General features: G+C 53.0%; 1 protein-coding gene across 6 annotated transcripts; it reads right to left on the reverse strand.

Annotated features, from left to right (window-relative positions):
- Window positions 1-1,069: 1,069 nt before the first annotated feature.
- MTHFSD (methenyltetrahydrofolate synthetase domain containing) lies at window positions 1,070-26,849 on the reverse strand. Of its 6 annotated transcripts, none has more exons than XM_059383489.1 (9): window positions 26,789-26,849; window positions 24,322-24,672; window positions 23,048-23,151; window positions 21,614-21,727; window positions 17,452-17,565; window positions 14,698-14,788; window positions 11,896-12,008; window positions 11,504-11,629; window positions 1,070-2,528 (listed from the first exon to the last, which is right to left on the reverse strand). In XM_059383489.1, exons 3-9 carry the CDS (start codon window positions 23,108-23,110, stop codon window positions 2,019-2,021), a joined length of 1,131 nt encoding a protein of 376 aa, XP_059239472.1. In that variant the 5' UTR covers window positions 23,111-23,151; window positions 24,322-24,672; window positions 26,789-26,849; the 3' UTR covers window positions 1,070-2,018. The 6 variants fall into 6 exon arrangements, with proteins under 6 accessions (XP_059239472.1, XP_059239473.1, XP_059239471.1 ...); XM_059383490.1 differs by lacking the exon at window positions 26,789-26,849 and adding an exon at window positions 26,624-26,641; XM_059383488.1 differs by lacking the exon at window positions 24,322-24,672 and having other exon boundaries at window positions 26,789-26,844.
- Between the last annotated feature and the right edge of the window lie 387 nt (window positions 26,850-27,236).

A 27,236-nucleotide genomic window follows, 5' to 3' on the forward strand; every position in this document is an offset into this window, starting at 1 on the left:
GCAAGGAGGGAAGGCGTGCAGGCCGGTACACTTGAGATACTTACATTTCAGGTGCTTGGATCTTGGGTTTTGCTCATACTAAACTATTTCCCACAAATACAAAAACGATGAATTCATTCAGATGATGTGTATATCAATATATCTGGATGATTCTGGGCTAATAATCTGTCCAGATGGACAGCAAAGTCAAGCAAGTTGGCCTAAATGGGAGGGATGATTCAACAGCCTGAGGGAGGCTGGTGTCGGGCACAGGTTGTGCTCCCAGTGCTGCGATCAGGCAACGCTCCTCCCTCTCTTGGCTCTGATGACCTGTCCGTCCATGTCTCCCGTTTTTCCTGGGCTGCTGTGTACCTGCCAGGTGCCCTGACAGCTGGAGCATAGTGCGGGGTGAACAAGACAGCCACAGACTCATTTCCTGATCTCCTGGAGTACCACTCTAATGGTGAAGGATCAATGATAAAGTCAACAAAAACTAAACCAGAATATGTCAAGTGCAGGAAAAAATTATGAGAAGAAAACAGTAACAACAACAAAAATCAAGGCAAACACCCCCTCCCCCCAAAAACAAAGAATTAGATGACCAGATTCGGGCTTTGATGTCTGAGCTAAGTGCCGGGTGACAAAACGAAATCAGCCATGCTCATGGGGGAGATGGTTCGGGCAAAGAAAAGTGGTCCCAAAAGCCCAAAGGAAAGGTGCTAGCCTGTTTTTCAGGTTTGTTTGTTTGTTTTTTTAAAGATTTTATTGATTTATTTGACAGAGAGATCACAAGCAGGCAGAGAGGCAGGCAGAGAGATGGGAAAGTAGGCTCCCTGCTGAGCAGAGAGTCCGATGCGATGCGGGGCTCGATCCCAGGACCCTGAGATCACGACTGGAGCGGAAGGCAGAGGCTTAACCCTCTGATGCCCCCAGGCGCCCCTTGTTTTTCAGTTATTTCTGCCATTTGCTTTACTCACGATGCCTGGGGAAAGGAGCTGCACGTAGTGAGCCATCTAAGGGCAGACTTTCTTTCTGACATCTGCACAGTATTTTCACGTAAAACCAATGACAAAGTGCTTCTGCAAAGGGAGACAGTACTCTGAGGTTTTATTGAAAGTATGAGCAAGGCATACCCCCTTGAGCTATGACTGTGCTTAAAACGTGCTCAGTAAGACCCTCTGGTAAAAAAAATTAAAATTTTGCCACTTAAATGCTTCATTTGACTTTTGGTCCTGTATCAACTGCAAAATCACTTGTTAAGAAAGCGTCGTTCAAAAATCAAAAATTAAAAATCAAAAATCCAGTTTTGTTTTTTAGGAACAGAGACCTGGAGGGAAACCCCAAGAAACCTCAGGCCCTGGGCAAACAGGTGTGAGCGCTTCTGTCCCTGCCTGTGAGGAAGGCCGGGACAGCTCTCTCCATGACCAGGGTCTTCTACGAGAGATCGCGTGGAGCGGGGAGTGCACGCAGAGACGGCAGGAGGCTGGGAAGTGAGGAGGGCCTGGAGGGGAGCTGCCCGCCACCCGCACATCACACTGGCTCTCCGTCGCTGACACTAGCACTGAGCTGTGACCAGCAGTTTGCACCCAGGGAACTTGGATTCTGCAGTATGAACAGAGCTCTCCCCCTGCAGTTACACCAGACCGAGGCTCCAAGGACAGCTGGGCGTGCTCAGACCTGATCCCTGCTGGCGCCTGCTCCCCGAGCTACCCCTCCCAAAGCCAGAGCACAGGCGCTCCTAACCGTGGCCAACATCTACTCCCGCTTGCTCATCACTCACTGCGCTCCCCAGGGCCTCTGAGCTCCCAGAGAGACCAGCGCGGCTCTAATACCCAACAGGCAGGCTGAAGCACAGACAGAGCCGGGCCTGGACAAGTCGGCAGCGCGCGATGGCTACCTTCCTTCTCACCAGCAGGCCCCAGGCAGTAACAGAAGGCTGGCACGTCCTGGAAAGGACCGGCCACAAAATGGCTCACGCGGCAACGCTCTGAGCCCCGCTGCACAGGCTCCTTAAGTTCCACAGGGCCCAGGGCAGCACATCACAGGTCGGAGACAGCTGAGGGACGGTCAGGGCATGGTTCCTCCGCACAGCTGCCTGTCACGTCTCCGGCCCTCTGCGGCCTGGCCAGCGCCACCTTCAAGGTGGCAGCACCCAGACGCAGGCCCAGCAAGCAGGAGACAGCCTGCTGGGCTGAGATGGGGGCCTCGTAGTGGAGGAAGGCCCTGCGCTGTGGCCCCTGCCACGTGAGCCTCTGGGGAACCGTGCCCAGTTCTTGGAGGGCTCTCTTCAGCTCACTCACTCGGGTGCCCCGCGGAAGGTTCCCGATGAAAACGGTGTTAGAAGGCCCATCCTCCCCCTGCCCGGAACAGGATTCTGGCTGCTGTGGGTCCTGGTGTCTTCTGACAGTACTCAGGGGAGGTGGCTGCTGGCTGCCGGTTCCCAGAAGGTGCCGGGGCTCGTCCTGAAGGGTGACATCTCTCCCAGCCTGCCTCTCTCGGCAACGAAGGCTTCTGAGTATGGGGATTTTCCCCATCACCTCAGAGCTGATCTGAAAAAGCAAAGCAGTTCCAGCTGTTCTCCGTGTGTCTACACTCGGTCAGGAGGGAAGAGAACTCGGACCGCACAGGGGCCTCTGCCTTCCTCAGGCAAGCAGTCTGCCTGCCACGCTGCACCACTGGTCCAACATGGCCCTCTGAGAAGCAAGACCCCTTGGCCTTAATCAGTCACTTTGACCCCACACCGCCCCAGCTTAAGTCAATCTGGGATCCCCAGAGCCACTCTGGACTCTCTCCTCTGGACTGTGCCTGACACGCCACGGCAGCTGGCAGAGGGAATGGTTTTCTTTATCCTCCTAGAGGCCCAGGAAGCAGGAAACCAAAGGCCTCCTATGCAGAAGGGACAGTAAGCGACGTTACTGGAAGGAGGCTCCCCGGCCACAAGGGGCAGTGCACCTGGTTGACCTCCAGAATAACGGGGGTTTCTGCCGCCTGCCCTGTCCTCCCAACTGATGCCTTGGGTGGGAAGGGTCTTCAACGAGCCACCCAGGCCTCCTCCTTCTCCCCACCTCCACTGGAGGAGCATTTCTCAGGGACCAAGCCTCTCAAGGTGTCACTGGAAATGCAGAAACAAGGCAGATCTGAAATAGAACACCACGTTGGAAAATGCTTTCCAGCAACAGGTCATCTAGCTACCAGCTAACACTCCAAAAAACGTTACGTCTCGATGCATGGAATTCCTATACGAAGGAAATGTTGGCTTTTTGGGAACCTGCAACAAATGAGGCGGTAGAAGAACCTCAAAACATGAGGTGGTTCCTGGTCCTTGAGAACTGGGATTGACAAGTGGGGCCTGCGTGCACAGGGACTGCCCGGACCCAGCTTGCAGTGTGCAGGCTGACGGTCCCAGCCCGGTGCAGCCGCCGTACATGGCATGGCCCTGTGTGTTAGGCTGAACCAGGAGAGTGGAGCCCGGGCAGAACCGGTCTTCTGTCACTTGAGGAATCGCATGGCAGAAAAGACACAGCAACACACCATTTTAGTCCTTCTTAGCAATCCTCATTTTTCAGAGATGCTTTCTGCCCTTCATTAGGGCACAAACTCTATGAATGGCCAATTACTAAGAGGCGGGCAATGGTCCAAACACCGGACTTCCCACAAACATGGCTACGTCAGAATACAGATCAGCACAGGAGTTAGACAGGTGAAACTTCCGTCTAAAAACAAAGAGCTTAACGAATAACAGGGTTCTTGTTCTCTGCACCATCTGTAACTGGAGTAATGGTTCTTACCCTTGCCAGAGAGTCAGAGACCTCTGCAGAAGCTCCGGCTCGTCCCCGGGAGCGAGTCCCCAGCAATTCTGGGTGCAATTTCCCGAACTCTGCTCAGAGATCCCCAAACCACAAGAGGCACACAGGCCCCAAGTGAAAGATCAGTGATTCAGAGGAAGAGCCAGAGAAACTTAAACACCTAAAAACAGTCGATTCCAGTACCTTCTCACAAATGTTAAGGCTCCTGATCCTCATTAATACAGTACCTGGTTCTCTCTCCTAGCACTAAGTGGACGACCCTCTCCACCTTATCACAGCCTTCCCCCCCTGGCTCCGAGCCCTCTCCAAATGGACAGTGCCCCTGCTCCCAGCACGGCCATGTCAGAAGCCTCTGAAGGTGGCACTTGTCTACTGGGGTCTTCAGAGTAGCACACAGATGCCCAGATGCCAAGGACTGGTCAAAGAAAGACCTACTCCTTCTAATGTTCCCCATTATTGAGACGCAGAGAAACGAACAGAAACCATGTCTCCACCATGGAAATGTGCAGGAGATGTAACAACTCTTTGCTAAGCAAAAGGAAGTTTTCTTCCACTTGACTCTCTGCAATTCTTTTGAACTGACTCATCCAAAGATGACTAAGCTCACGGGCCAGTACCCTGAGAGGCTCTGGTCCCAAAGAATCCTAAAAATGACCTAAGTCTAGCCAAACAATCTCCAGCCCACACCCCAATTCCACCTTCTTCAAGAGTTCAGATTCCTGTGTCCTTTCAGAGTTATTTCAAAACAGATTTAAACTGGTCATAATTAGATTCTTTTTTGTTTTAAGTAAGCTCCATGCCCAACATGGAGCCCAGCTCCGGGCTCCAACTCACAACCCTGAGATTAAGACCTGAGCTGAGACCTAGAATGGAATGCTTAACTGACTAAGCCATCCGGCTGCCCCTAAAATGGTCATAATGAGATTCTTAAGGATGTCTTAAGTTACTAGGATCTAGTAATTAGAAAGGATGATCAAATTTAAAATTGCCATTACAATCAGAGGAAAGGTGACTACATTCTCTTACGGAAAAACGGAATGTCCCTCCACTGTGACACCAGCAGGCAAGAGCAGCAAGGCCAAAACCCTGGCAGACGCCACGCCTCCTCCGGTCCCCACCCGCAGCTCTCTTGCCTGGGTGACCGCCCTAAGTACTAAAACTCCCATGTGTTTCTGCCTGGTGGAACCACGGGGCTCCCTCGGGCCAAAGCTAGTGTTCTCAGGAAACCCAGCCCAGGGGGCAAGGCTCCACACTCTCCCAGCAGACATCTACCGCGTGGCGTGGGGAGCAAAAATACGTCCTTCTCTGCACAGCACAGGCGGCTACTCTATCCCGAGCTGGCCCACGGACAAACTGTAATCAGCTGAACAACAAAACGATTTAACCATGCACAGATTATGAACTAAGTCTACAGCACCGCCACACACACACGCACACACAGACTCATCTTTAGAAATGGAAATGGCCAAATGCGTCACTTTTACGTAAAACTGCTCATCTCAAGAGCAGGATGTTTTCTGGGTAAGGAATGACAAAGCTTAATGTCAGCTCATGCTTCTGTGCCCACAAGTTCTAAATGGAAAAACCTCCCTGTCCACAAGGTGGCTTTCGCCACTTTCCCAGCTGTTTGCCATGTCTGTGCTCTCTGCAGAGTGGCTGGGGCCGACGCCGCTCCCTCCGCTGACACAGAGGCCTCTGTGCCCCAACTGAACGGGCTGGCTTCACGCTCAGGACGGCCCACGGCAGGGCCGCGCTGTTTTTCCTGGCTAGCAATTAGGAACATTTGTTACCTTCTGTAAGTGTGCCCTGTGAAATGAAAGATCCTGCCTGTTAATCAAACATAAAAGAACTACTTCTGCTTTTCTGTAACTATTCCATTCCATAGTAACAGATGAAATATGATTTTTTAATATGCTACAACCACGCTTCTCTTACACTTACAGATGTCATTTATAAATATACATTCTCTTTAAAGATTAAATGAAAAATCCTATTCCCTGGAAATACAAGCTAACTGCAGTACACAGCAGGAATCTCACTCTCAAGGCACCCGTGGCCAACCCAGGATGAGACTCCGGCCCTAATCTTGCCTCCACTACCCACCGGCTTCATAATCTTGAACCTGTTGCCTTTCCTGGCTCTCGCTTTACTTGACCAGAAGATTCAGAGACTGGGAGGGATGATATCTAGAATCCCTATCATTCTAAAATGTCAGGACATGCTTGAGCAGCTGCCGGCAAAAAACCAGGAACACCGTTAGTATTTCTAATGTGAAACAGAACTTTCACCAAAATTATTAGTTGTCTTGCGTGAGACTAGTGCTTATCATTCACTGAGTGAAAATGCTCTTAGATCCAGCACTTTCAAATGACCAAGGCGAAATCATTCTCTAGAGTAAGCCTGCAGGAGAGCCACTGAACGCACCGTCATCCAGATGCCATTCAAGCCTGGGCAGCATGTGTTTGCTTTCCAGTTAGAGCATCTCTTAATGACAACAGGACTCATTTAAGACAACTTTTTGCACATAGTTGGTCACACGTGTCACTTACTAAAAAGCCCCTATGACATTAGTCCTTTAGAATTATGCTTCGACTGTGGTGCTGAAGGACCAGCAGGGCAATGACCACACACCACCATTGCTTCAGACCATGCGCACCATCAGGGCGATGGTTCTATTGGAAGTGGCCATGGAAGTTACTAAGAAGAACTGTTTAGGGGCGCCTGGGTGGCTCAGTGGGTTAAGCCTCTGCCTTCCGCTCGGGTCACGATCCCAGGGTCCTGGGATCGAGCCCCACATGGGGCTCTCTGCTCAGCAGGGAGCCTGCTTCCTCCTCTCTCTCTGCCTGCCTCTCTGCCTACCTGTGATCGCTGTCTGTCAAATAAACAAATAAAATCTTAAAAGAAAGAAAAAGAAAAACCCTTTACTTCCTGGTATACATGATGACTTCAAAACCTTTGTCACCACAAGACACCAGCTTCCAGCTGCAAACGCCAGCTCCTGCCTGCCTGATGCTCTCCAGAGGGCAGGGGCAGCATAACAGACAGGCCCACTGGAGCAGTAAGGTCCCCTCCTGCTGGGCCAGCTCAGGGCCAAGTGTGGGACGAGTTCATGCCCGGCAGCTCGAGGCTCAGTTCCACACCAAGTGTCAGCCACGGGGGACGAGCAGCCTGCGCAGCCCACCTCACACTCAGGCATGGGCCTGGCACACGCAGCTTGGATAGTCCTATGTCACCGCCATGCACGAGCCCATGACTTCTAAGAGCTGGTACACGTTTAACCATCTTCCATCCTGGCTTCTCGTTTTTACCAGTTAGGAGTATGCAGAGAACAGAGGCTCCTTGTGGAACCCGACGCAAACACGCCTGGGTGGAAGGCTGCCCTTGGGGAATGGTTTCAAATGTCCTGCTTTCCTACTGACTAGTGTTGACTACTAAAAAGTATTCTTTTTGTGGGAAATTTAGAAAACAATGAAAAGAAATCTGAAATCCCAGCTTGCAGAGAGAACTGCTGTTAATGTTCGGATACACTTCACCTGCTTGTTCTTTTGGTGGGGGGAGGGATATAGGGACAGGGGAGAGAATCCCAGCAAGCGCCACCCCACCAGCAAGCGCCACCCCGGAACACAGCCCAGGGGACCTCCATCCCATCACTCTGCGGTCCTGACCTGAGCTGAAATCAAGAGGCGATGCTTAACTGACTGAGCCACCCTGGCACCCCTCCATCATTTCTCTATACATGTTTTAGCATAACGAATATAAAATAATATACCAAAACACGTATAAATTCATACTCTGTGGTTTTTCCACTTAGTATTTATTATACCATCAATGCTTTCTCATGCCATTTAATACTCTCAAAAAAGGCTCTCTGCACTTAAACTATCGGGTCAGAACACTTTCAGGCATCACATTATGCTGGGTACTCATGTATCTCTTATCTAAATTTTTAAGTATTTCTCTAGGACAGCTTCCTAGAGGTTCAATTATTGGGTCAAAACCAGCATATCTTTTCAAACAGAAGTATCAGCCGCTCTAGCTTGCTGGCCCAGGTGTGGGTAGGCGTCAGCTCACCTCTGGCTGTCATTTCCAGACAACAATGCTGCTATACGGGCTCGGAGAGCAAGCATCAAGGTCCGAGAATGGCCATTTCTCAGAGGTCCTTTGTCCAAGCCCTTTTCCTCAAGGCATCTGTTGTTCTCAACAAGCCAATCACCAGGGCCTGGTGACCACGTGGGAAAGTCCCTCCCCACGGCGGTGGGTGCCCCAAGTCACTTCTCTGAGTCTGCACACAAAGGAATGAACCTGCCAGAACCCCACTTCCTGAACCCCACTTCCTCAGAGAGTAACTGAGGAAGGCAGACATCCAGGTTTTGGTCAGTGGTGCCCCACTGCTCTCCTCTGTAATCAGTGATGGTACCTCTTCCACTTACTGTGGGGAGCAAGGGGGTTGGGAAGCCATCCTTCCATCTGTGGCCTTGGTGGCAAGGAACAGTCTCAGGGGTGCCCTGGCTCTCTCGGAGCTGCGGCCACACCCCGCTGCTCGACCACATCTCCAGGGAATTCTTGAAGCAAGTCTTACACCTTCTCCCTGCCTCATTCTAGCTCAGCAGAAAGCAGTAAAAGAGGTATGGGGCTCGGCTGTCCAGAGGCTCAGCCCAGTGGGGCCATGTGAGGGGACCGCAGTGTGAGGGAAAGCCCGGGGCCTTGCCCACGCAGACGGCTCCATCCTGCCGCTGCCTTCCAGGAGCTCGTGTGGGTCCGGCAGGCAGCCAGGCTCCCAAGCAGGTGCTTCGCTGCTCCGCCGTGACTCCCGACACCTCACAGACCTGGAACTGACTGACCGCGGGGAGCTGCTGGAAGCTGGCTGCGAGGACTTGGGCCACCGTCAGTGGACTCCTGCCAGAGCTGAGGGATGCAGGCCAATGGCCTCTGAGCCACTGCAGATCACCTTCCACATGGCTGTCGACAAGCGGGGACATCGGGTTACTGTCCCAGAGACATAGCGACTGCCTGGGCTGGAAGTGCTGCCCAGAGGGTTAAGACCCAACCCACGGCCAGGTCTCTCACACCATGCACCAGCCTGGCAGAGATCCTGGGGAAAGCGCTTCCTGTTGCCAGGGCAGCCCTGCTGACCTGCTGGATTGGAGCGGGGAGCGGAGCTCAGGGAGCGCTAGGTTCTCAAGTGGGACAGTCATGTGGCCTTGTAGCTCAGACATGGCCAAGTCCCCCAGAGCTCTACAGGTCACCCAGTGCACAGCAGACGGCTCACCCAAAGGAAAGGAGGACCCCGCATGAACAGAGCAGACACACCTTCTGGAAGGAAAGTCTTTTTCTCCCTCACTGAGAGGCAGTAAAGGGCACACGGTGACAACACAGTGCCATGGAGACACGGGCAAGGCCCCACCTTGGCTCAGTAAACCACTCAGAGGGTAACCAAGGATTCTGCCCGCAGCGACAGTGTCCAGGGACATTTCTCACACTTACCTACTTGCATGTCACACCTGTGATGGCCCCAACAGCAAAAATGGCCAAGTTCAGCAGGCACTTTGCAGGTACAACCTGTGAGGTCAGCACTGACAACACCCCACCTCACAGATAATCTAACAAACGGGGGGCTTGCAGAGGGTGTTCCAAGGTCACAGATAAAGTGACTGAGACGTGTTGCTGCGGCTTCTAAGCTCACTCTAAACCACTGATCACCTGGTCCCCATCTTTAAAACCACAAGGCACAAGCAGAGAAAAGCAGGTGGTGGGCCAAGGAAGCTATCTGTTGGAAGTAGCTACAGCCGACAGCGGAATCGATAGCAGCCTGGTCCCCACACGGGGACACCATGCACATCCCTGAGAATGTGGGACAAAGGCCAGGGAGTCAAGCGCTGCACAACCTTTGTGTAGTAGGAACGAGTTAAAAATATATCACATTCCGTGTGTGTTTCACAGCCCTCATCTGAGGCATCTACAGTGTTTAGAAGGAACAGTGATGCCATATGTTCCAACGAAATACACAAGAAGCAAATTCTGGGACTCTAATACCTACACAATGATGTCTATGGGTAGAAAACCACAGAAGAATACGTCAATGCTATCAAGACTCCATACAAAAGAGTACCATAGCCCGGCACCGAACTGCCCCCGCCCCTCCCCAGATCTTCGGTGGAATCCAGGGATGGTTTTCCCAGTCTCGAGGAAAACTCGCTCTGGCTGCACACACAGCAAGGCCGGAACAGAAGCCCCAGGGGCCGGAGAAAGTCGCTGCTTTCCCATGATTCATGCAAAAGGAGGCCCAGGGTTGGAAGAACAAAGAACCCAGGACCCCAAGATGAGAAATGAGAAAATTTTAAAAGTTTGTAATTCTTGCCTAGGCCTCACTAGCAATGAGGTGTTCCAGGAAAAGGATGAGACGGTTGGCATGGCAACAAACAGCGCGGGCCCCGAGAGGCTGCACACAGGGTGACCAGCCGTGTCGTTGGTCCCTCCGGTTCATGTGGTTTCCTCTCACACACGAGTCTCCTCACCTGACATGACCTATAAGATCATCTGTTGCTGTTTTTTGTTAAAATTAGCGGGATGTAACCATGGCTATTCCCCAAAGCAGCACATCTTTCTCTCTCTTCCTGGAGAGACCACACGACGTCTTCCTAAGGTGAGCTACAGTCGGCCCTCGTGTATGAAGTGCTGGCCCCTGAGGAACCTGCAGCCTCACTGCGACTAGCCCCTTGTGTGGCTTCCCCAAACCTGTCCTCTCAGCTGTGAGCAAATGTCACTTCGCTCCTCTGACCGGTGGAGCAGCCTCCACCTGGAAGCTGTGGACCCAAATTCCAAGGTGAACCCAACTTCTGAAAGACACCAAGGGGCATGTGAATATTCACACAGGGTGCCACTGCCTTCCCCCGGACACTCGCCTGCACTCAGAGAGACCCGTCCCTTCGCTTCTAGGCCACGCACGCTCCTCCTCTGCTTTTCTCGGGACTAACCTAGAAGGGGCACAGGCCCCAGGCAGCCCAAAACCACCTGCCTGTGGCATCTGTGGGAAAGGCCCACTGTGCCGTGGTGTTTCACTTTGTTGCCCATCTCAGAGGTGTATGTGACTGGTTTTCCATGGCCAAGGGAAGGCTCTTTTCCAGCTCTGATGATTGGGGTTGAAGGAACGGAAGACACGAGCAACAGCTTCAATCCAGATGAAGCACGACTCTCCGTTTCCCACAGGTGGGCCTCTGCGACAGGACTCCCTCTGTAGACTACTGTCACGCATGCTTGTAACTGTTCCGCAGATGAAGTCACAAAGGTACCGGGTTACGGAGGCTGTGGGTACTGCCCGGCGACCCAGGTCACGGCAAGACAAGCTGGACTTAGAATGGGAAAGCTGATTAGACAGCAGGTTGCCGTGGCCAGGATGGCGGGACACAGCTCTCAGAGGTGAAACCCGCTGGCCAGTAGTGTGTCATGGCACTGGTCCTGAGTGGACTGTTCCTTCTGCCATCGAGAACTGCTGTCTTGCCACAGGAGACCTGGAACCTGGCTGCTTATCAGAATCCCACAGGTTTGCAAAGGAGATTCTTGGGCCCATGTCTGGAGACTATGATGCAGGAGCTGAGTTTTCAAAAGCTTACGGGTGATTCTAATGCACAGACATGCTGGGCCTAGGGACAGCTGCCAAAGAATACCACACAAGAGGAGACGCCTCCGAGCTATAGGCCACTGCTGGCCCCAGGACCCACCTTGGACCATATGATTCCCGTCGGCTTTGGGCGCTCACACCCCGTGGCAATGACTCTCGTCGGAGTGAGAATGTAGTCCACTGTTAGGTCGTGGTCCTCGAGCAGCGCTTCAGGTATGTCGACGACCTGGTCAGACAGAAGTGGGTGAGGGAGCTAACGGGGAATGTGGATCCTGTGCTCACTGCGCCGCACGGCAGAAGCGCAGGGCTCAGCAGCCTCACGGGGTAAGGCTTCACTGCCAGACAGCGCCAGCTCTGCCAATACCACCAGTCCCAGCAGACGTGGAATGAAGGCAGACACCAGTCTGTCCCTGTGTGTCTGTCTCCTCCCCTCCCCGCCCGCTCTCTCGGGGGTATGGCAGTAGCTCCGCTTCGCCTGTCCATGGGCAGCACCTGGCAGTCATGGACGATGGTGACCACAGGCGTCCCCTGGCTGACTGCTCCCATCGACACCATCATGGCATATTCCAGATCAGCGTAACCTTCTCCCTTCCCAATTCTCCAGCCTAAGAGACACACAGAGCATCGGTATTTCAGGAGGAAATGTTTCATCAGGTTGTAGTGGAAACAGAAATTTGGACTCAATGTCCCTGGCACCTCCATAGAAACTTCCATAGAAAGCCCACAGGGAGCCCTCAACAGCGGGGCCTGGGGGCACACCGACGCTGCACACATACAGGGGTCAGCAGCACACGGTGATGCCAAGCTTGAGCCTTTCAGTTGTGTTACAAAAGGCAAAGGAACCTGCGTTAATGTGAGCAGAACTCACATTTAAAAGCAATGAATAGTAGCTTGGTTTTTTAAAAAGATTTTATTTATTTATTTATTTATTTATTTGACAGAGAGAGAGAAGTGAGAGAGGCACACAAGCAGGGGGAGTGACAGAGGGGAAGCAGGCTCCCGCCGAGCAGGAAGCCTGACACAGGGCTCGATGCCAGGACTCCAGGATCATGCTGTGAGCTGAAGGCAGACGCTTAATGCCTGGGCTACCCAGGCGCCCCGCAAGATTAGTTTTTAAAAAGATTAAGGAACAAATTCCCACTAAAACCAAAACCTTTTAAATCAATTTATCCTGGAGAGGAAATAAAAACTAAAATCAGGGATACGTATTTCAAGAGGACATCACCTTGTCTTTTGAAAAGTCCAGCAGTCCCTGGAAGAGGGCCGGGTCGGCAGAGCTAGTCCCATACTGAGGACTCCTGAGGGGGCCTGCAGAAGCTGAGCTGAAGGTGCATGAGAAGCTACAGAGCAGGTAAGAAAGCAGCAAGACGGGAACATGGCAGTAGCCCTGGCTCCCACAAGAGCCGATGTACCCCACATCAGGAAGCCCACGACACTGCCGAAATTCTAACTTCCGCTTAACATCCGCATCAGCATTCCCACCAAGGGCATCGCTGCCCGAGCCTCTTTCGGACATTCTCCTCTGTCGTCCTACTTCTGCGACTACCAACCTACAACCATGCGAGCCAATAACCGTGAGAAAGACAGCGCGGAAACGACCAAGGACAGAACAGTGCGCAGAGGCAGGCAGTAAGCGGCAAAAGTGAGTAATGACCACCTTCCCTCACCATTAAAGGCCACTCAGACGGCCTATGATCCACCACTGCTCACTACTGGGTCGGTCAACATGGAAGTCTGATGATTCTAGCTACGCAGAGGGCGTAGGGAGAGGTGAGGTACGGTGCTGGGGATGGGAGGCAGGCCACCTCACCGCAGGTTGTTCAGTAACTGCCACCAAGATTTCAAGTCCGCACTTCGGTTCGACAGTTCTCTGCTCGAGTTATGCCATGCATGGCTCTCGAAGGCACACAGAAAGTCTACCACAAGACTACACCTCACTTTAGTGGGATCTGCAAGGGGAAAGCCAAAACCAAACCTTGGCGACATCTTAAGTGCCCAATGGATGGGCGTCATCTAGCAGGGCACAGAGTGCTGTACGTGCTGCTGCCTCTCCTGGAAAGACAGAACCAGGACAAACATGACCCACACACAGAACGCAGGACATGTGTGTCGACACAAGCAAACGCCGACACTGGGCATTTGGGAAGAGGGTGACTCTTCTGACCCCATCTCCCCAGCGTCAGTGCTGACTTCGGTGTGTAGCACCAGCACACCACACCAGGGTCCAGCTGCTGCGTCTGCTCTTCCGGGCACTGTGGGCTCAAGACAGACACCACCTTGGCCTGACACCTGGCCCACAGTAGGCACCCAGGAAACATATGCTCCTGGGAACCCATTCCTGATGACACAGCTGAAGTGTTGTAACTGGGAGCACGGGGAGAGCAAGCACACTGCGCTACAGCGTCTCACGTTCTACTGCGAGAGCCGGCAAACACTGTATGTTCCAGGTGAAGGCATCAAAGGTCAACATTTAAAAATATGATGCTCAGGGTTTGGAATGAATGACTTAAGAGCATCTCTCGCAAACTGTTGGAAACGTCTCTTTAAGGAAGATCTGGGCTTTAGCTGGTTAATTTCCAAGGGGCAGTTTTAAGGACGGGCGTCTTGGAAGAGTCTGTCCCTCCTGGAGGGAAGGAGCAAAGGGAGCGCCTTCCCAGCAGGGGGCACAACCACATTGTGCGAACCCGGTCTGTGACCAGCTGACCCGTCCTGGAAGCCACTGAGCCCGGGGCAGCATAAGCAGCAGCATAACCAGACCGTCTCCTGAGAGCACTGAGCCGGGACTGGGGTAGAGCATCAGAGGAGCCAGAGGTCCCAGGGGAACCACAGGGGCCCAAGTCCCCCAGGCGGCTTGGCAGAGGGCAGATGGCAGACAGCAGCATGGGACACCCTCCCGCTTCACCTGCCTGAGCGGCGCAGCCTCCCCAGGCAGGCTCAGGACACCCTGTTTGCCCAGAGGCTAACAGAAGCAATGTCTTTCCATTATCTACTGACGGACTATAAGTAAACCCAGCTCCGGTTCCAGGCAGCTCAAGATTAGAGGAAGTCTCTCTCATCACCCAAAGAGAGAGGGGCTGACTTTATGTTTCCTGCTAAGAAACATGGCGATCCCGTGAAGGTACTGAGTGTGAGGAACCGAGTTAATTTTTCAAGATGAATGAGAGATACAGTGGCTTCAGAGGACAGACGTGTGTCCAGAAAACTGAAATTACTTACCGTCGGTGTTTAAAAGATGAACACACGGCAGAGTGTGAAGCTGAGGTCACCTCAAGGAGTTTCTGATTTTAATCTTACCTTTTTCAGAAACAGCAACGGACCCCACCACAACCAAGTCCACAAGGACCCTGGAATCCAAGCCCACGGGAGTGCTGTAGCTCCTCACGCCCTGTGGACACAGATGGGGGCCTGAATGCTTCCTGGGCAGCGAGCAGCTGTCCCACCTCGCGGTTCACGGGCGAGGCGCACTCAGGGTCTGGGTCAACCTCCTGCGAGAAGCAAACTCGCCCGACAGCGAGCATGCAGCATGAAAGCGGTATTTAGGAAGACCTTGGTTCAGAAACCATCGTAGGATAATTTCCCCAAATTTCTTCCGCAGGAGAGATCCCACTTGGAACTGAGAGCACAAATGAGTAAGATGTTAAGTTTACAATACTGAGCAAATCATTTCTTCCCACGCGGCAGAAGAGCACAGCGGTTAGACCAGAGGCACAGGAGTCACGGAGAACCGGGTCCAGGTCCCCCTTAGCCCTGTGACCTCGAGAGGAGGAAGGTGACCTTCCGTTTCTTCACCTCTAAGGCAGAGCTGTCACCTGCTGCTGCCCCGTCAGACTGGCACTGGGAGGCAAGGAGATCACGGAGGTAGTGAGTTTTAGCACAGAAGACGTGGGCAGTTAATGTGTGGGACAGATTACATATAAAATACTGGGGCTATTACTTTCAAATGTAGCATCTTCACTTCCAAAATATGACTGTTTCAGCCAAAATGTACCAAAAGTACACATGTTTACACTAACGAATGGAGGCTTGTATTTACAGAGTAGGGAGGCTGATACGGTCACGAGTCTCAGATAACAAGAAATACAGGTCAATCGAAGAGCCAAATCAGGCCCCTGTACAGACCTCTGCCCAGCACGGGAGGGTCACCGCATAGAGTATAATGCCTCGTCTACAAGTACATGACAAGGCACTTATGGGACCAGTACACAGAGCTGGTCTGGGGCCTCTCAGGAGCCACCAGTCACCAGCCCACTGTGCCCCACGGTGGGAAGGCCCACCCACATCCTCAGCCCTGTTTTAAAGGGCGTGGTGCCTGGCAGCCTTGGTGAGCAGAAACCCGTGTCAAAACTGTCCATCAGACTTCCTCCTCCCTCCAAGTCAGCTTCACCTGCTCTGCCGGCCGGACAGCGCGTGAGCAACCTGGTTCCCCAAAGTCCGGTTCGATTCAACAAAAACTCAGCTGACAAACATTTCTGTGTGCCCGTGGAGGCGGCTGCTGGAAGACTCTTGGGTTAGAGAATAAACACAAAACACCAAGATCACAAAGGCAGCTGAGACGTGCCGGAGGCAAAGGCTGTAAAGGGACAAATTCAGAGATTTCTCTGCCAAAAAGTAAGGCCGCGTCTGAGTCTCCTAGAGTTGACCCGCACGCGGACAGTGTTTCTGCCACTAAGCTCTGGCAGAGTGAATAATGATATAGTGATTGCACCAGGACCCACACCTGCACACAGACGTGATCCTAAGAGCCTCTCCCCGTGCCATCAAGAAAACGGAAATGTCCTGTTCAGGTTCCTGTATCTTATGTGCCGATGGAGCCCGAACTCTGCTGTGGAACCCTTAGTGAAGTTCAGGCAGGAGAGCTGGCCTGGCTCTCCCGGAGGCCTGGCCACACTTGCGGGGGTCCGTTTAAGGGACCAGCTGGCGCCGGCGCACTGCAGGGAACTGCTGCCAACACACACCACGGTGTCCGCCTTTCGGAGAGGATGCTGTAAGGGCGACACAGATGAGTGCGGCTGACACAGGCCCCTGTGACGGGCCCTCAGACACGTCTGACCTGGACCTCAACCACCCCAGGGTGGGGCGCGCTGGTACTTCCGAAACCTACGACTCGTGAGCCGCTCCCCACACTCCCTGCCGGCTCCGGGAAATGTCAGCTCCCGTGTGCGGCCCGGGTGGCCCACCGCACGCGATCACACAGTTTGCGTTTCTGAACACCGACCAGAACCGTGACTGTCTTATTTTTCTAATTTTCCATTCGCACTTTTTTCTACATATATTTTACTGTTTTACTTTATCACACACACTTTTGAAAGCTGTAGCAATCTGTATTTTTGGAAAAAGGTTATCAATAAATAACAATATAAACATACAATTTTTAAATATCAGACCTAAGTGGAAAATCTTTTTTAAAAAGGAGTATCTCGATGTCCTATTTTTAATTCCTAATAGATCAGAAATCAAATGACCTGCGGTCTATTCTAGGAGTGTGAAAAAAGTCACCAAATTCTATTTCTTTATCTGCAAGATACAGGACAAATCCCCCCACGGGGCACCCTAATGTAGCATCTACAAACTTCAGTTTTACCACATTGTGAACACTCAAGAAGACCACAGAACTGAATTACTAAAGCCATTACTCAGAACCGGCGAGGTGATTTCCAGTCCCAGTATTCTGGAAATTCCTGAGTCCCCAACTGCTCTGGTGGCACTTAAGAAAATGCTATGAATCACCAGACCATGGCACAGGTTAACCCCAGAAGGCACCAGAGCACCACAAAACTTTTCATTTTAATGGGGAATTTAATTTAATAGGGCACAATCTGCTAACTTGGGACAAAAGAGAAAGTGGGTGACTCAGACGGAAGACACGCCCTCACGGTTTTCTCCTTGGCTCCTTCACTGACAGGCCTGCTGAACACTTTCCCATCTCCACTCCTCTGGCTTTGTGAAAAACGAATTTCGATTTTGTGGTGTATTTCACCTACTCTAACTCACCAGAAGTCGCGGCTGACAACCGTGCTCTCCTGTGGTGAGGCGGCCTCCTGCACTTACCTGAGAGGTGGCACATTTTCTCAAGATGTCTTTCGTTGCCCCGGGAGGTGGTGTGATCTTATTAAATAACCCCGTTCTCAGTCGTGGTGTTGGGACCAACAATGTTTTTTTGCTCTTTTAAAAAAAGATAATCAATAAATTACAAAATTAGACATAGAAAATTTTATTGCATATGATAGCATTTCAGGAGCAAAAACAAATTACTATTATTGGCATCTTTTTTTTTTTTTTAAGAATTTATTTATTTATTTGACAGAGATTACAAGTAGGTAGAGAGGCAGGCAGAGAGAGAGAGGGGGAGAAGCAGGCTCCCTGCTGAGCAGAGAGCCGGATGTGGGACTCGATCCCAGGACCCTGGGATCATGACCTGAGCCGAAGGCAGTGGCTTAACCCACTGAGCCACCCAGGCGCCCTATTATTGGCATCTTTTGGTGTGTGCCAAGGAAATGATTCCTTTGCAAACCCAACTAAATAGTGCACGGCGGTCCATCTTACTCAGGGCCACTACCCTACCCACTTAGGATGAAGAGGCAGTGAGTCGTCAAACTCCCGAATTCTACTTTACTTGCACTCAAAAACACTACAGGCCAAAATGACAAGTAAATCCAAATGAAGGCCTGTTCTCATTAGGACTCCGCCAGGACTTTCCTGTGTCCTCCACTCCCAGCATCACACACTATAGTTACAATGTTTTGTTTTTTAAGACTTTCTCTATTTACTCAGAGAGAACAGGAACAGGGGGAGGGGCACAGGAGGAGGGAGGAGGAGACTTCCCACAGAGCAAGGAACCGGCTGTGGGACTCGATCCCAGGACCCCAGGATCACGACCTGAGCTGAAGGCAGATGCTCAACCCACTGAGCCCCCCAGGCGCCCCCATTTGAAACCTGCATTACGTCTCAAGCCTTCACGACCAGTTTGCTGTTCAAAAAGTTCTAGCGTCAGAGATTAGTACTCATGAGAGTAGATATTTTGTATTAACCTGAGTCCACAGTCCCCTTTCTTCTATTTAGTCCCCAAACACCTTGTTCTGAGTCCCAGAGTGAGGACTTGCAAAGTGCAGGTCTCTGGCCAGCAACTGCAGCCCCTGGGCACCTGTGAGAAATGACCAGAAGCTTGGGGGCAGGCACAGCAATCTGCTTTCACAAGCCTGCCAGGTGATTCTGATGCCCAGGAAAGTTCCAGAGCCACTGCCACAGGCAACTCTGCAGATTATGCCAGGGCAGGCCATGAGGTAATTGTAAAATTTATAAAATCTAATCTGTAAAAAGAGTATATTTTAGTTTTGTGCAAAAGATGACAGCCTGAGACCAATCTAGGACCTGTAAAATCAAAGGCTGGCTTACTTAAAGCCGTGAGAGAAGAAATATTTCAACACAGGTCATGACCACATGCTCTTTTCCTGAGGAGTGTGAAAGAGGTTTGGATTCATTCACAGTCTGAAGATTCTGGTGTACTGCACATTATCCTGGTCACTCCCTCTTTTTTTTTTTTTTTTTTTTAAGTTTTTATTTATTTATTTATCAGAGAGTGAGCGAGAGCAAGCACAGGCAGACAGAGTGGAAGGCAGAGTCAGAGGGAGAAGCAGGCTCCCTGCGGAGCAAGGAGCCTGATGTGGGACTCGATCCCAGGACGCTGGGATCATGACCTGAGCTGAAGGCAGCTGCTTAACCAACTGAGCCACCCAGGCGTCCCATGGTCACTCCCTCTTTTCTGGAAGCTGCTTATACTTTAGAATCACCTGGGGAGTGGGAGTGCACACCCACCCAGAGCATCTGATTCAGGACCTGACCATCAGCAACAGATAATTTTCTAAGTTCCCTGGGTGGTACCAATGTGCAACCAGGGTTGGCAAATGTTGACCTGCAGTGGTTCTTAAGGCACCATTAGGGTGTTTATTAAAAAAAAACTTCAGAGAGTGGCTCAGTTGATTAAGCGTCTGCCTCTGGCTCAGGTCATGATCCTGGGATCTGAGAAACAAGCCCCACATCAGGCTTCCTGTTCAGCAGGGAGTCTGCTTCTCCCTCTCCCTTTGCCTTGTGCACACACGCACTCTCGCTCTCAAAAAAAGGGGGGAGCGGCGCCTGGGTGGCTAGGCCGTTAAGTGTCTACCTTCGGCTCAGGTCATGATCTCAGGGTGCTGGGACTGAGCCCCGCATCAGGCTCCCTGCTCAGTGGGAAACCTGCTTCTCCCTCTCATACTCCCCTTGCTTGTGTTCCCTCTCTCACTGTGTCTCTGTCAAATAAATAAATAAAAATTAAATTTAAAAAATTTAAATTTAAATTTTAAAAAAATCTTAAAAAAAGAAAACAATAAAGTCTTAAAAAAAAAAAAACTCTAGAAACCTATTGAAGGTCTGGGAAACTGTATATCCCCAAGCACAGGCCACTGTGTCCCCAGGCATGGACTGTGGCCATGTGCATCAGGATCCCTGCCTATACTCAGGTGTAGTCTAGGGCACAGAGACCACATACGTCTTCTTGTCTTTTTCACCACTATATGCCTGTGCCCACCAGAGAGCCTGTACTACCACAGATTCTCAAAGCTTGGCTTTCCTGCCCCTGAATAAAAGAGACAGTGAAGGCCCCGCTAGTCCATCTTGCTACCCGGCCGTGCTCCTGCTACAGGCTGTCTTGACTAATCTCCAACACACCCAAGGCTTTGATCCGTGCTCTGATGGGCTGACAGGTAAGAACCTCATAAACGCAGAGAGCCGGCTCTGGAGTCCGTGTGGGTTGGAATCCCGGCTTCACCTGTTCTGAACAGGGGACTTGGCCAGGCCACTTGACCTCTCTGGGTCTAGCTTATTCCACGTCATCTGGGAACAGAGATCACTCCTACAGGGTTGTTGGCTGAATTAAATGAGACAACGGAGTGCACTGTTTCCACAGGGCTTTGTCTTCGCACAAGGCGACCACTCACTTCGGGCTCTTCTCCGCTGCCATTATCTCCTCTAGTTCATTCAGGTGAACCACTGACTGGGAAAATACAGCTGGCAAGAGGGAAGGCTTCCAGTAGGGCCTGAATGGGAGGCTCCTCTGGGGCTGGACTGCAATCAGCTAACAGAATGATCCCCGACACGCAAGCCTTGAAAGAAGGAGAGGAGGACCCCTACACGCACACCCGCCCCGTTCCCTGTAAAATCGCTTCCTGGCATTCCCTTCTCCACACAGGCTGCAAGGTGCGCTGTGCGACCGAGGCCTCGCGGGAACGGTGGGAGAGTGGACTGGCCACACAGGCGTGGCCACTAAGGAGAAATTCCAAAGATCTGGATGCCCACCACCGACAGCAAGGTGTCTCAGCAGAGCAGCAGCAGCTGTCGGCGTCACTCAGTGCGGACAACGGATGCTGCTGCTCGTAGTTTCTATTTAACTTACGGGTTTATCGTGGTTTTACAGCTGCATCAGAGCTACAAACATGTAAACTTTTATACCAAGTTTTCTGATTATACTTATTAAATTTAGTGAATTTAGGGGCACCTGGTTAGCCCAGTGGGTTAAGCCTCTGCCTTCGGTTCAGGTCATGATCTCAGGGTCCTGGGATCCAGCCCCACATCGGGCTCTCTGCTCAGTGCAGAGCCTGCTCCCCCCCACCCCGCCCGCCTCTCTGCCTACTTGCGATCTCTGTCAAATAAATAAATAAATAATCTTTAAAAATTTTTTAAAAATTAAAGTTAAAAAAAAAATTTACTGAATTTAAAGCAACCCTGGGGGAGGTTTTTTTCCCCCCTCGAGCAGGGGCCTATGTATGTAAGTTAGGAAACACTGTTCTCATCAATAGATTTTTGGGGATTCCATCATATTTCTTACTCATGGATTATCACATCTCAAAGAATTATAATATTAAAGCAGCAAAAGGAAATAAACACAACCTTTCCCTGAGGAAAGCACATCAGACTAAATGCGAAGGAAGCACATCAGACTAAAGACTGCCTCAAGATCATCATTGTGAACGTCCTTTATCTCTGAATTTAGGAACATTCATGACTTCTGACAAATCAGAGAGTTCTGGATTGTTCCTAGAAAAAACCACTCCAGGGGTCTGTTCTGTCTGGAAGAGAGTCGGAAGCACAAGCCTAAGTATGTAAGCCGCACACATGTGCCAGCCACCGGGAGGATGTGTTTTATCAGCGGCCAGGACAGCGGCTCAGGGAGCGGGATTACCTGCAGCGCCAGCAGCCGAACGCCTTCCAGTGGCTTATCGGGGTCCACTTTAACTTCCTGTGCTCTGGCAAAAACCTCTAGTTCTCTGATGTTTTGGCAAGCCAGGTAAGAGCCCTAGTTAGGCAAAGAGACAGAGTTGCACTTACGTCGAGGACGAAGAAGCGAGCATTGGTCTGGGGAGCATCAGGATTGACTTTAATAGTTCTGGCCACTTTGAACGCCTGCAAGCGTGGGAAATGCTCGGCAGCACGGGAGGCCCCCTGTTTTCAAACGCGATCGCATGTTACTGACAAGACAGCACGATCCTGGGCCACGACACGCAGGAGCAGATTGGTCTAGCATCTCACCCAGGCAGGTGGGGCGCATGAAGTCTGAGACAAGATCTCAGCATCGCCCGAAGAAGTGTGGGAAAGCAGGGTAGAAAGTGGCTGAGAAAGCTAGCTCCAATTTATTTTTAACCACACTAAAGCATATATTCCAAAAAAGTGTAGAAAGTATATAGTCTGATGAATTTTCACAAAATGAACACACATGTGTAGTAACTGCCTAAACCCTAAGTGCATGACCAGTAGCCCGGAACTCCCTTTCTAGACATTTTTTACTGATTCTGTGCACCTTTCTCTTTTCCCTATACTTCATGTACACTTCCCTCCCGGGGATAACAAGCACCAAAGCAAAACAAAGAAGCAATAAAAACACCCAAAAAGAACAGTTTTTCAAAGGTACAGGATGGCCTCAGAACCAGCTCAGCTGAGAACCAGAGAAGGGTGGGAGCTTGTTCCCAAGAAGCCATGCATGGGAGACCAAGTCCAGCCAGAATGGGGGATGATGGCGAGTAAATGAGCCACACATCCTTTGGGCCTGATAGAGTCATCAGTGTATTTTCAAAAATCCCGTGGTTTTCCTGTGAAAAACACGCATGCTGAAATTATGAGCGGTGTATGTTTGCACATTCAAGCAAACTTATTTCCTGTGAACAGTGTCATAAACAGACACCTGTGACTATCTTCTTTCTGAACAGTGGGGAAACTGAGGCCTGAATCATCTATCAGGAACCGGCAAGGCTGCCTTCTTTCGAAAGGCGCTGGCCCAGGCCCCCCTCTCAGAGGGCATCATTCCTTGCTGTTCTTAAGGAAGCGAACTTTGAGAAAAAGGCCCCAACAACAGTAGCTGCAGCGTCACCTCATGGCAAGACACGACCAACCCGCCAACCCTGCACAGAATGGCAAGAGGCCATGAGTGAGGACTAAGGAACCCAGATGAGGGACATCTCAAAACACAAAGGACATGCAGGCCAGTGGTGTGAATTCTGCACTGCTGCCCACTGTGCCCCCAAATCGGATCCGCCATGAGCCCGGACAGTAACTGCGCTACGAACTCTCTCATTTAGGAACAGTGTGTTTTCCCTCTGAGTGCTGAGGAATGCTTCAGTACCTTGAAGTTGGGAATCCTGTGATGAACAGGCCGGGGAAAATCAGCTAAATTTTGTGATTCCATGTAGTCCCAAATCTGCTGACGAATGTCCTGTTTGGAAACACCTGCAGCAACAAAGAGTGGAACTAGTTAATGTGGCAGAAAGGAGTCCGGCCGCATGCCCGGGCCAGGGGCTGTTGGGTGCCTGCCCCAGCGGCGCCCACAGTGTTCCGTCACGCCACACCAATCCAGGGCTTCTCAGCTCTGCGGCAAAAAATCGGGGTTAGTGATAAACTCACAACATGAAGTCCAAAACCAGAGCAAATTCAATATAATCCAGGTGTTGACCCTAGCTCTAGCTCTACTGGCCTGCAGCAGCAGAACAAAATGCGAAGCGAGCCACGTACCCCGGTTTTCCTCAGTTCTTGCCCAGAAACGCACATTGTGTTCAGTCAAGGCACTGCAATCCTCGCTCTAAGCAGCTGGTTTTTTTTAAGATTTTATTTATTTATTTGACAAGAGAGATTACAAGTAGGCAGGGAGGCAGGCAGAGAGAGAGAGGAGGAAGCAGGCTCCCCGCTGAGCAGAGAGCCTGATGTGGGGCTTGATCCCAGGACCCTGAGATCATGACCTGAGCTGGAGACAGAAGCTTTAACCCACTGAGCCCAGGTGCCCCTCTAATCAGTTTTGATGCAGGTATGATTTGTGTGTGCAGACTGTGAACCCAGAAAACCTGCCTTAAGCCTACATGCTTTGCAAACCACCTACTATTTTGGGTTATTGATTACAACCTCCCTCATTAGTACAGCAAGTTCTTCCTCTACACCCAACTTCGGAAGCACGCTTTGTGTCGACAAGCACTCTTTTGTTATTGGATTCCAACAGTTTTAATGAAATGTACATTAGCCGTGTGTTCCTCTTAAGAGTCGAGAACCATAAAAAGCAGCTTCCAGTTAGATAAAAAACAAAGCCAGCACCTTCACAAAGACATATTTAAAAAAATACTGACTGAATTTTCATTTCTATTGATCCTAAAGGATATCCTCCAAAGGACAACTGAACTGTGAAGTCTGCTTCATATCACTTTACCTACTTGAGCTGTCTTCATACAGACTTGTCGCGCGGCCGGCAATGAGAAGCGTGAGGCAAGGAACTCCCCGTGAAGACATCTCACTCACTGGTGAACTCTCAACACCAACCTTCCCTAACTGCTGGCGACGAGGAATGCGACCCACCCAGTGCCATCTGCAAGTCACCGGAGGGACACACATGCACGGGGCTCAGGGAATGCGCACCTCCGAAGCGGGCAGTGAAAGCCGACCTCTTCTTTCCAGGGAACTTAGGTGCTCGCTGCAGTTAGATGTGAGGTTCTACGTGCCCTGTGTGTGGCTGGGGCACCTCTCACCGTCTGAGCAGGGGGGAGGGGCAGGTCTGACCTCACAGGTCCTCAGTCTCCCTTAAAAGAGGGCTGGATATTGAAAAGTGACCCACGGGAGCAGCCCAGGTCTGGAGACAGCTGGGAACCACCGGGATGGGTGGTGCGGTGGGGCGGGCAGCTGGCTTCTCAACCAGACATTTCTCAACTGTATGGCCTCGAATCACGTCAGTCAGTTCCATTGTGAAAGCTCCTTTTCCATGCGCGGACTCTGAAAACAAGCAGAGGACACTACTGACAAGCCCTCTCCTTGTTGCCGGCACCCCCGGGCAATCGGGCAGCGCGCGCCTTTCTCCTCACGAGTTCTTCTCCAGGTCCCTGGGCGCACAGAGACCCTGGCTGTCAAGCCCTCTCCCTAGTGAGGTGCGCTGCGCGGCACACACTGCCCTGCACGCGGCTGTTCCCGCCAGTCGCCTTGCAGATCCGCCCGCGGCTGTGCCCTTCCTGAGGCTGCCCGGTACTCCGTCACAAGGACAGGCCAAAATTCACTCAGGAAGCCCCTTCTGAAGGCAGTAGCTGGCTTCCGGTCTTGTTACTGACATGCGCTTTGCCACCCGCCCGTTTACCTCCCGGTGTTACCCTCCACGTGCAGTTCTGGGGCACACCGGCCAACAGCTGAAGGCTTCCGCTGCCTACGCCCTGGGGCTGGGCCTACATCTCCTCTGCTCGGGGGGCAGCCCTGCCCCAGAGCCCCTGGAGCCCACCACTAACACTTCTGGAGCTCCCTGCCCCTGGCAGTGCTACGCCACCTCCCAAGTGAAAACCGCAGTTTGGGGGTGCTTCGGGAACGCGCGTCTGTAAGGCGCAGCCGGAGCAGGCTGACAGCAGTGTCCACTTGGCTGTGCGTTCCGCCGGGACCCCAGCACGGAACGCGTCTGCTGCCAAACCTGCTCGGCTCTTTGTCCCTTCGACAAACTCACTCTTCAGGGCTCCGTTTCAGCACCACCTCCAGGAAGTCCTCCCCTCCCCTCCCGGTCCACTGCCTGGGGATCCCTCCGTCACAGGGTCACAGGGAGCTCTGGCCTACCACGCCCAGCTGCCCACTTCAGCCTCACCGCCGTCCCTCCTCGCTGTGGATTCAAAATGTGGCTCCGGCGCTGCTGTCCCCGCTTCCACACACCTGCCCTCCTCTTTCTGCCTGTCCGGCCTTGGTGCGTCCTCTCCCCCCGGTCTCCCGACACACCCCACCCCGGAGGGGCTGAGTGCCCCCTTTAGCAACCAGAGCACCCACCCTTCTTTTTAAACACAATTACGCTGGCCCAACTACGGGGTTATTTACCACTTTCACTAACACCCGTGGGCGCCACAACGTTCCCAACACCGTGCAGGACGCTGTGTGGGGCACGAGTAGTGCAAGGGGTTGGGACCCTCGCTCTGCAGAACCCACCAACCGCGAGCATCTGCGCGACTCCCCTTTAGAAAGCGATGCCGACCGGGGGCGCACCGGGGGGCGGGTGGTAATAGGGCAGGTCTCGGCCCTTGGAAAAGTTACAGAGCACGGGAAATCCGCGAGATAATAAAAGGCGACACAGACTCGGGTGCGGTGCCCCGGCCCTGTCGGTCGATGCCCGTTCACCTCCCCCAACGCGGAGCTGCGTCGGGTCACCCAGGTCTCCCTCCCCCGCCCACCTCGGCTGCGCTCGGCCGGCCCCGGCGGGTCTGTCCGTCCGCACGGCCGCCAGCCGGGGAGGCCAGACGCGCGCGCCCGTGTCGCCGGACCGGCTCCGCCGGACTCTGCCCGGCCCCGGCTCCGTACCGGGCTCCGTCTCTGCCAAGCAAGCCCGCGCCCACCCCCGAGGCTCCTCTCCGAGCCTGGCGGCACCGACGCTCCCGGCACGCGGGCAGGGCCGGGCACAGCGCTTCAGGGGACAGTGACTGAGCGGCCACCAGCCGCGAGCCCCGGTCTCCCCGCGGCCCCGTGCGGACGCCAGTGCGGGACTCGCAGGTGGCGGGCGTGACCGGCCGCGACCGGCACGCGGCCCACGCGCTCGGCAAGCAGCCCTCCCTCTTCCGCCCGCGTCCCCGCTCTGCCGGCACCAGGGTCCGAGACCGCCGGACCCCCGAGCCCCGCTCTGATCGCTCCGCGTCCCCCGCCCGCCTGTCCGGTGTTCCCGCTCCGCCCCGGCCCGTCCGCGGCGGCCCCTCACCCGGCGGCCCCTCACCCGGCGGCCCCTCAGGTGGGTCCCTGGTGGCCCCTCACGCGGTGACCCCTCACGCGGTGACCCCTCACCCGGCGGCCCCTCTGTGGGTCCGCGGCGGCCCTCCCGCACCCGTCCCCCGCCTGTCCCTCACGGGGGTCCCCGCCCGCCTCTCCCGCGGCCCCTTACCCGGCTTCAGCGCCATGACGACGCAGTCAGTGAGCGACGACTCCACTAACCAAATCCGGCGCGGAGTGACGTCATCCGCTGGCGCGCTCGCCCCCGCGCCTGCGCGCTGATAGTTGGGGGGGGCGGTGGCGTCGCCTTGGAAGCCTGGAGAGTACAGCCCGGGGAGCGCATGCGCATGCGTCTCCGCCGGCCGGGGGGGCGGGACCGGCCGGGGGGGGGGGGGGGGGGGGGGGGGGAAGACCGACGTGGTTCCCGGGCTGTCATTTGTTTTGGGAGCAGCTGAGGGTTGAGCGCCTGTTCCCAGGGGCGTTTGTCAGGCGCTGGGGCTGCCGAGCTGAAGAAGCCCCTGGATTCTCTGAGCCCACAGCCAATTCCAACATACTCCAGCTCCTCTTCTGTCTCCCCAGAGGCCCCCTCCTCCGGGAAGCCAGCCTTGATTGCTCTTCCA

The sequence above is a fragment of the Mustela nigripes genome, chromosome 17 (assembly GCF_022355385.1).
Source record: "Mustela nigripes isolate SB6536 chromosome 17, MUSNIG.SB6536, whole genome shotgun sequence".
In the NCBI taxonomy this organism is placed as follows: Eukaryota; Metazoa; Chordata; class Mammalia; order Carnivora; family Mustelidae; genus Mustela; species Mustela nigripes.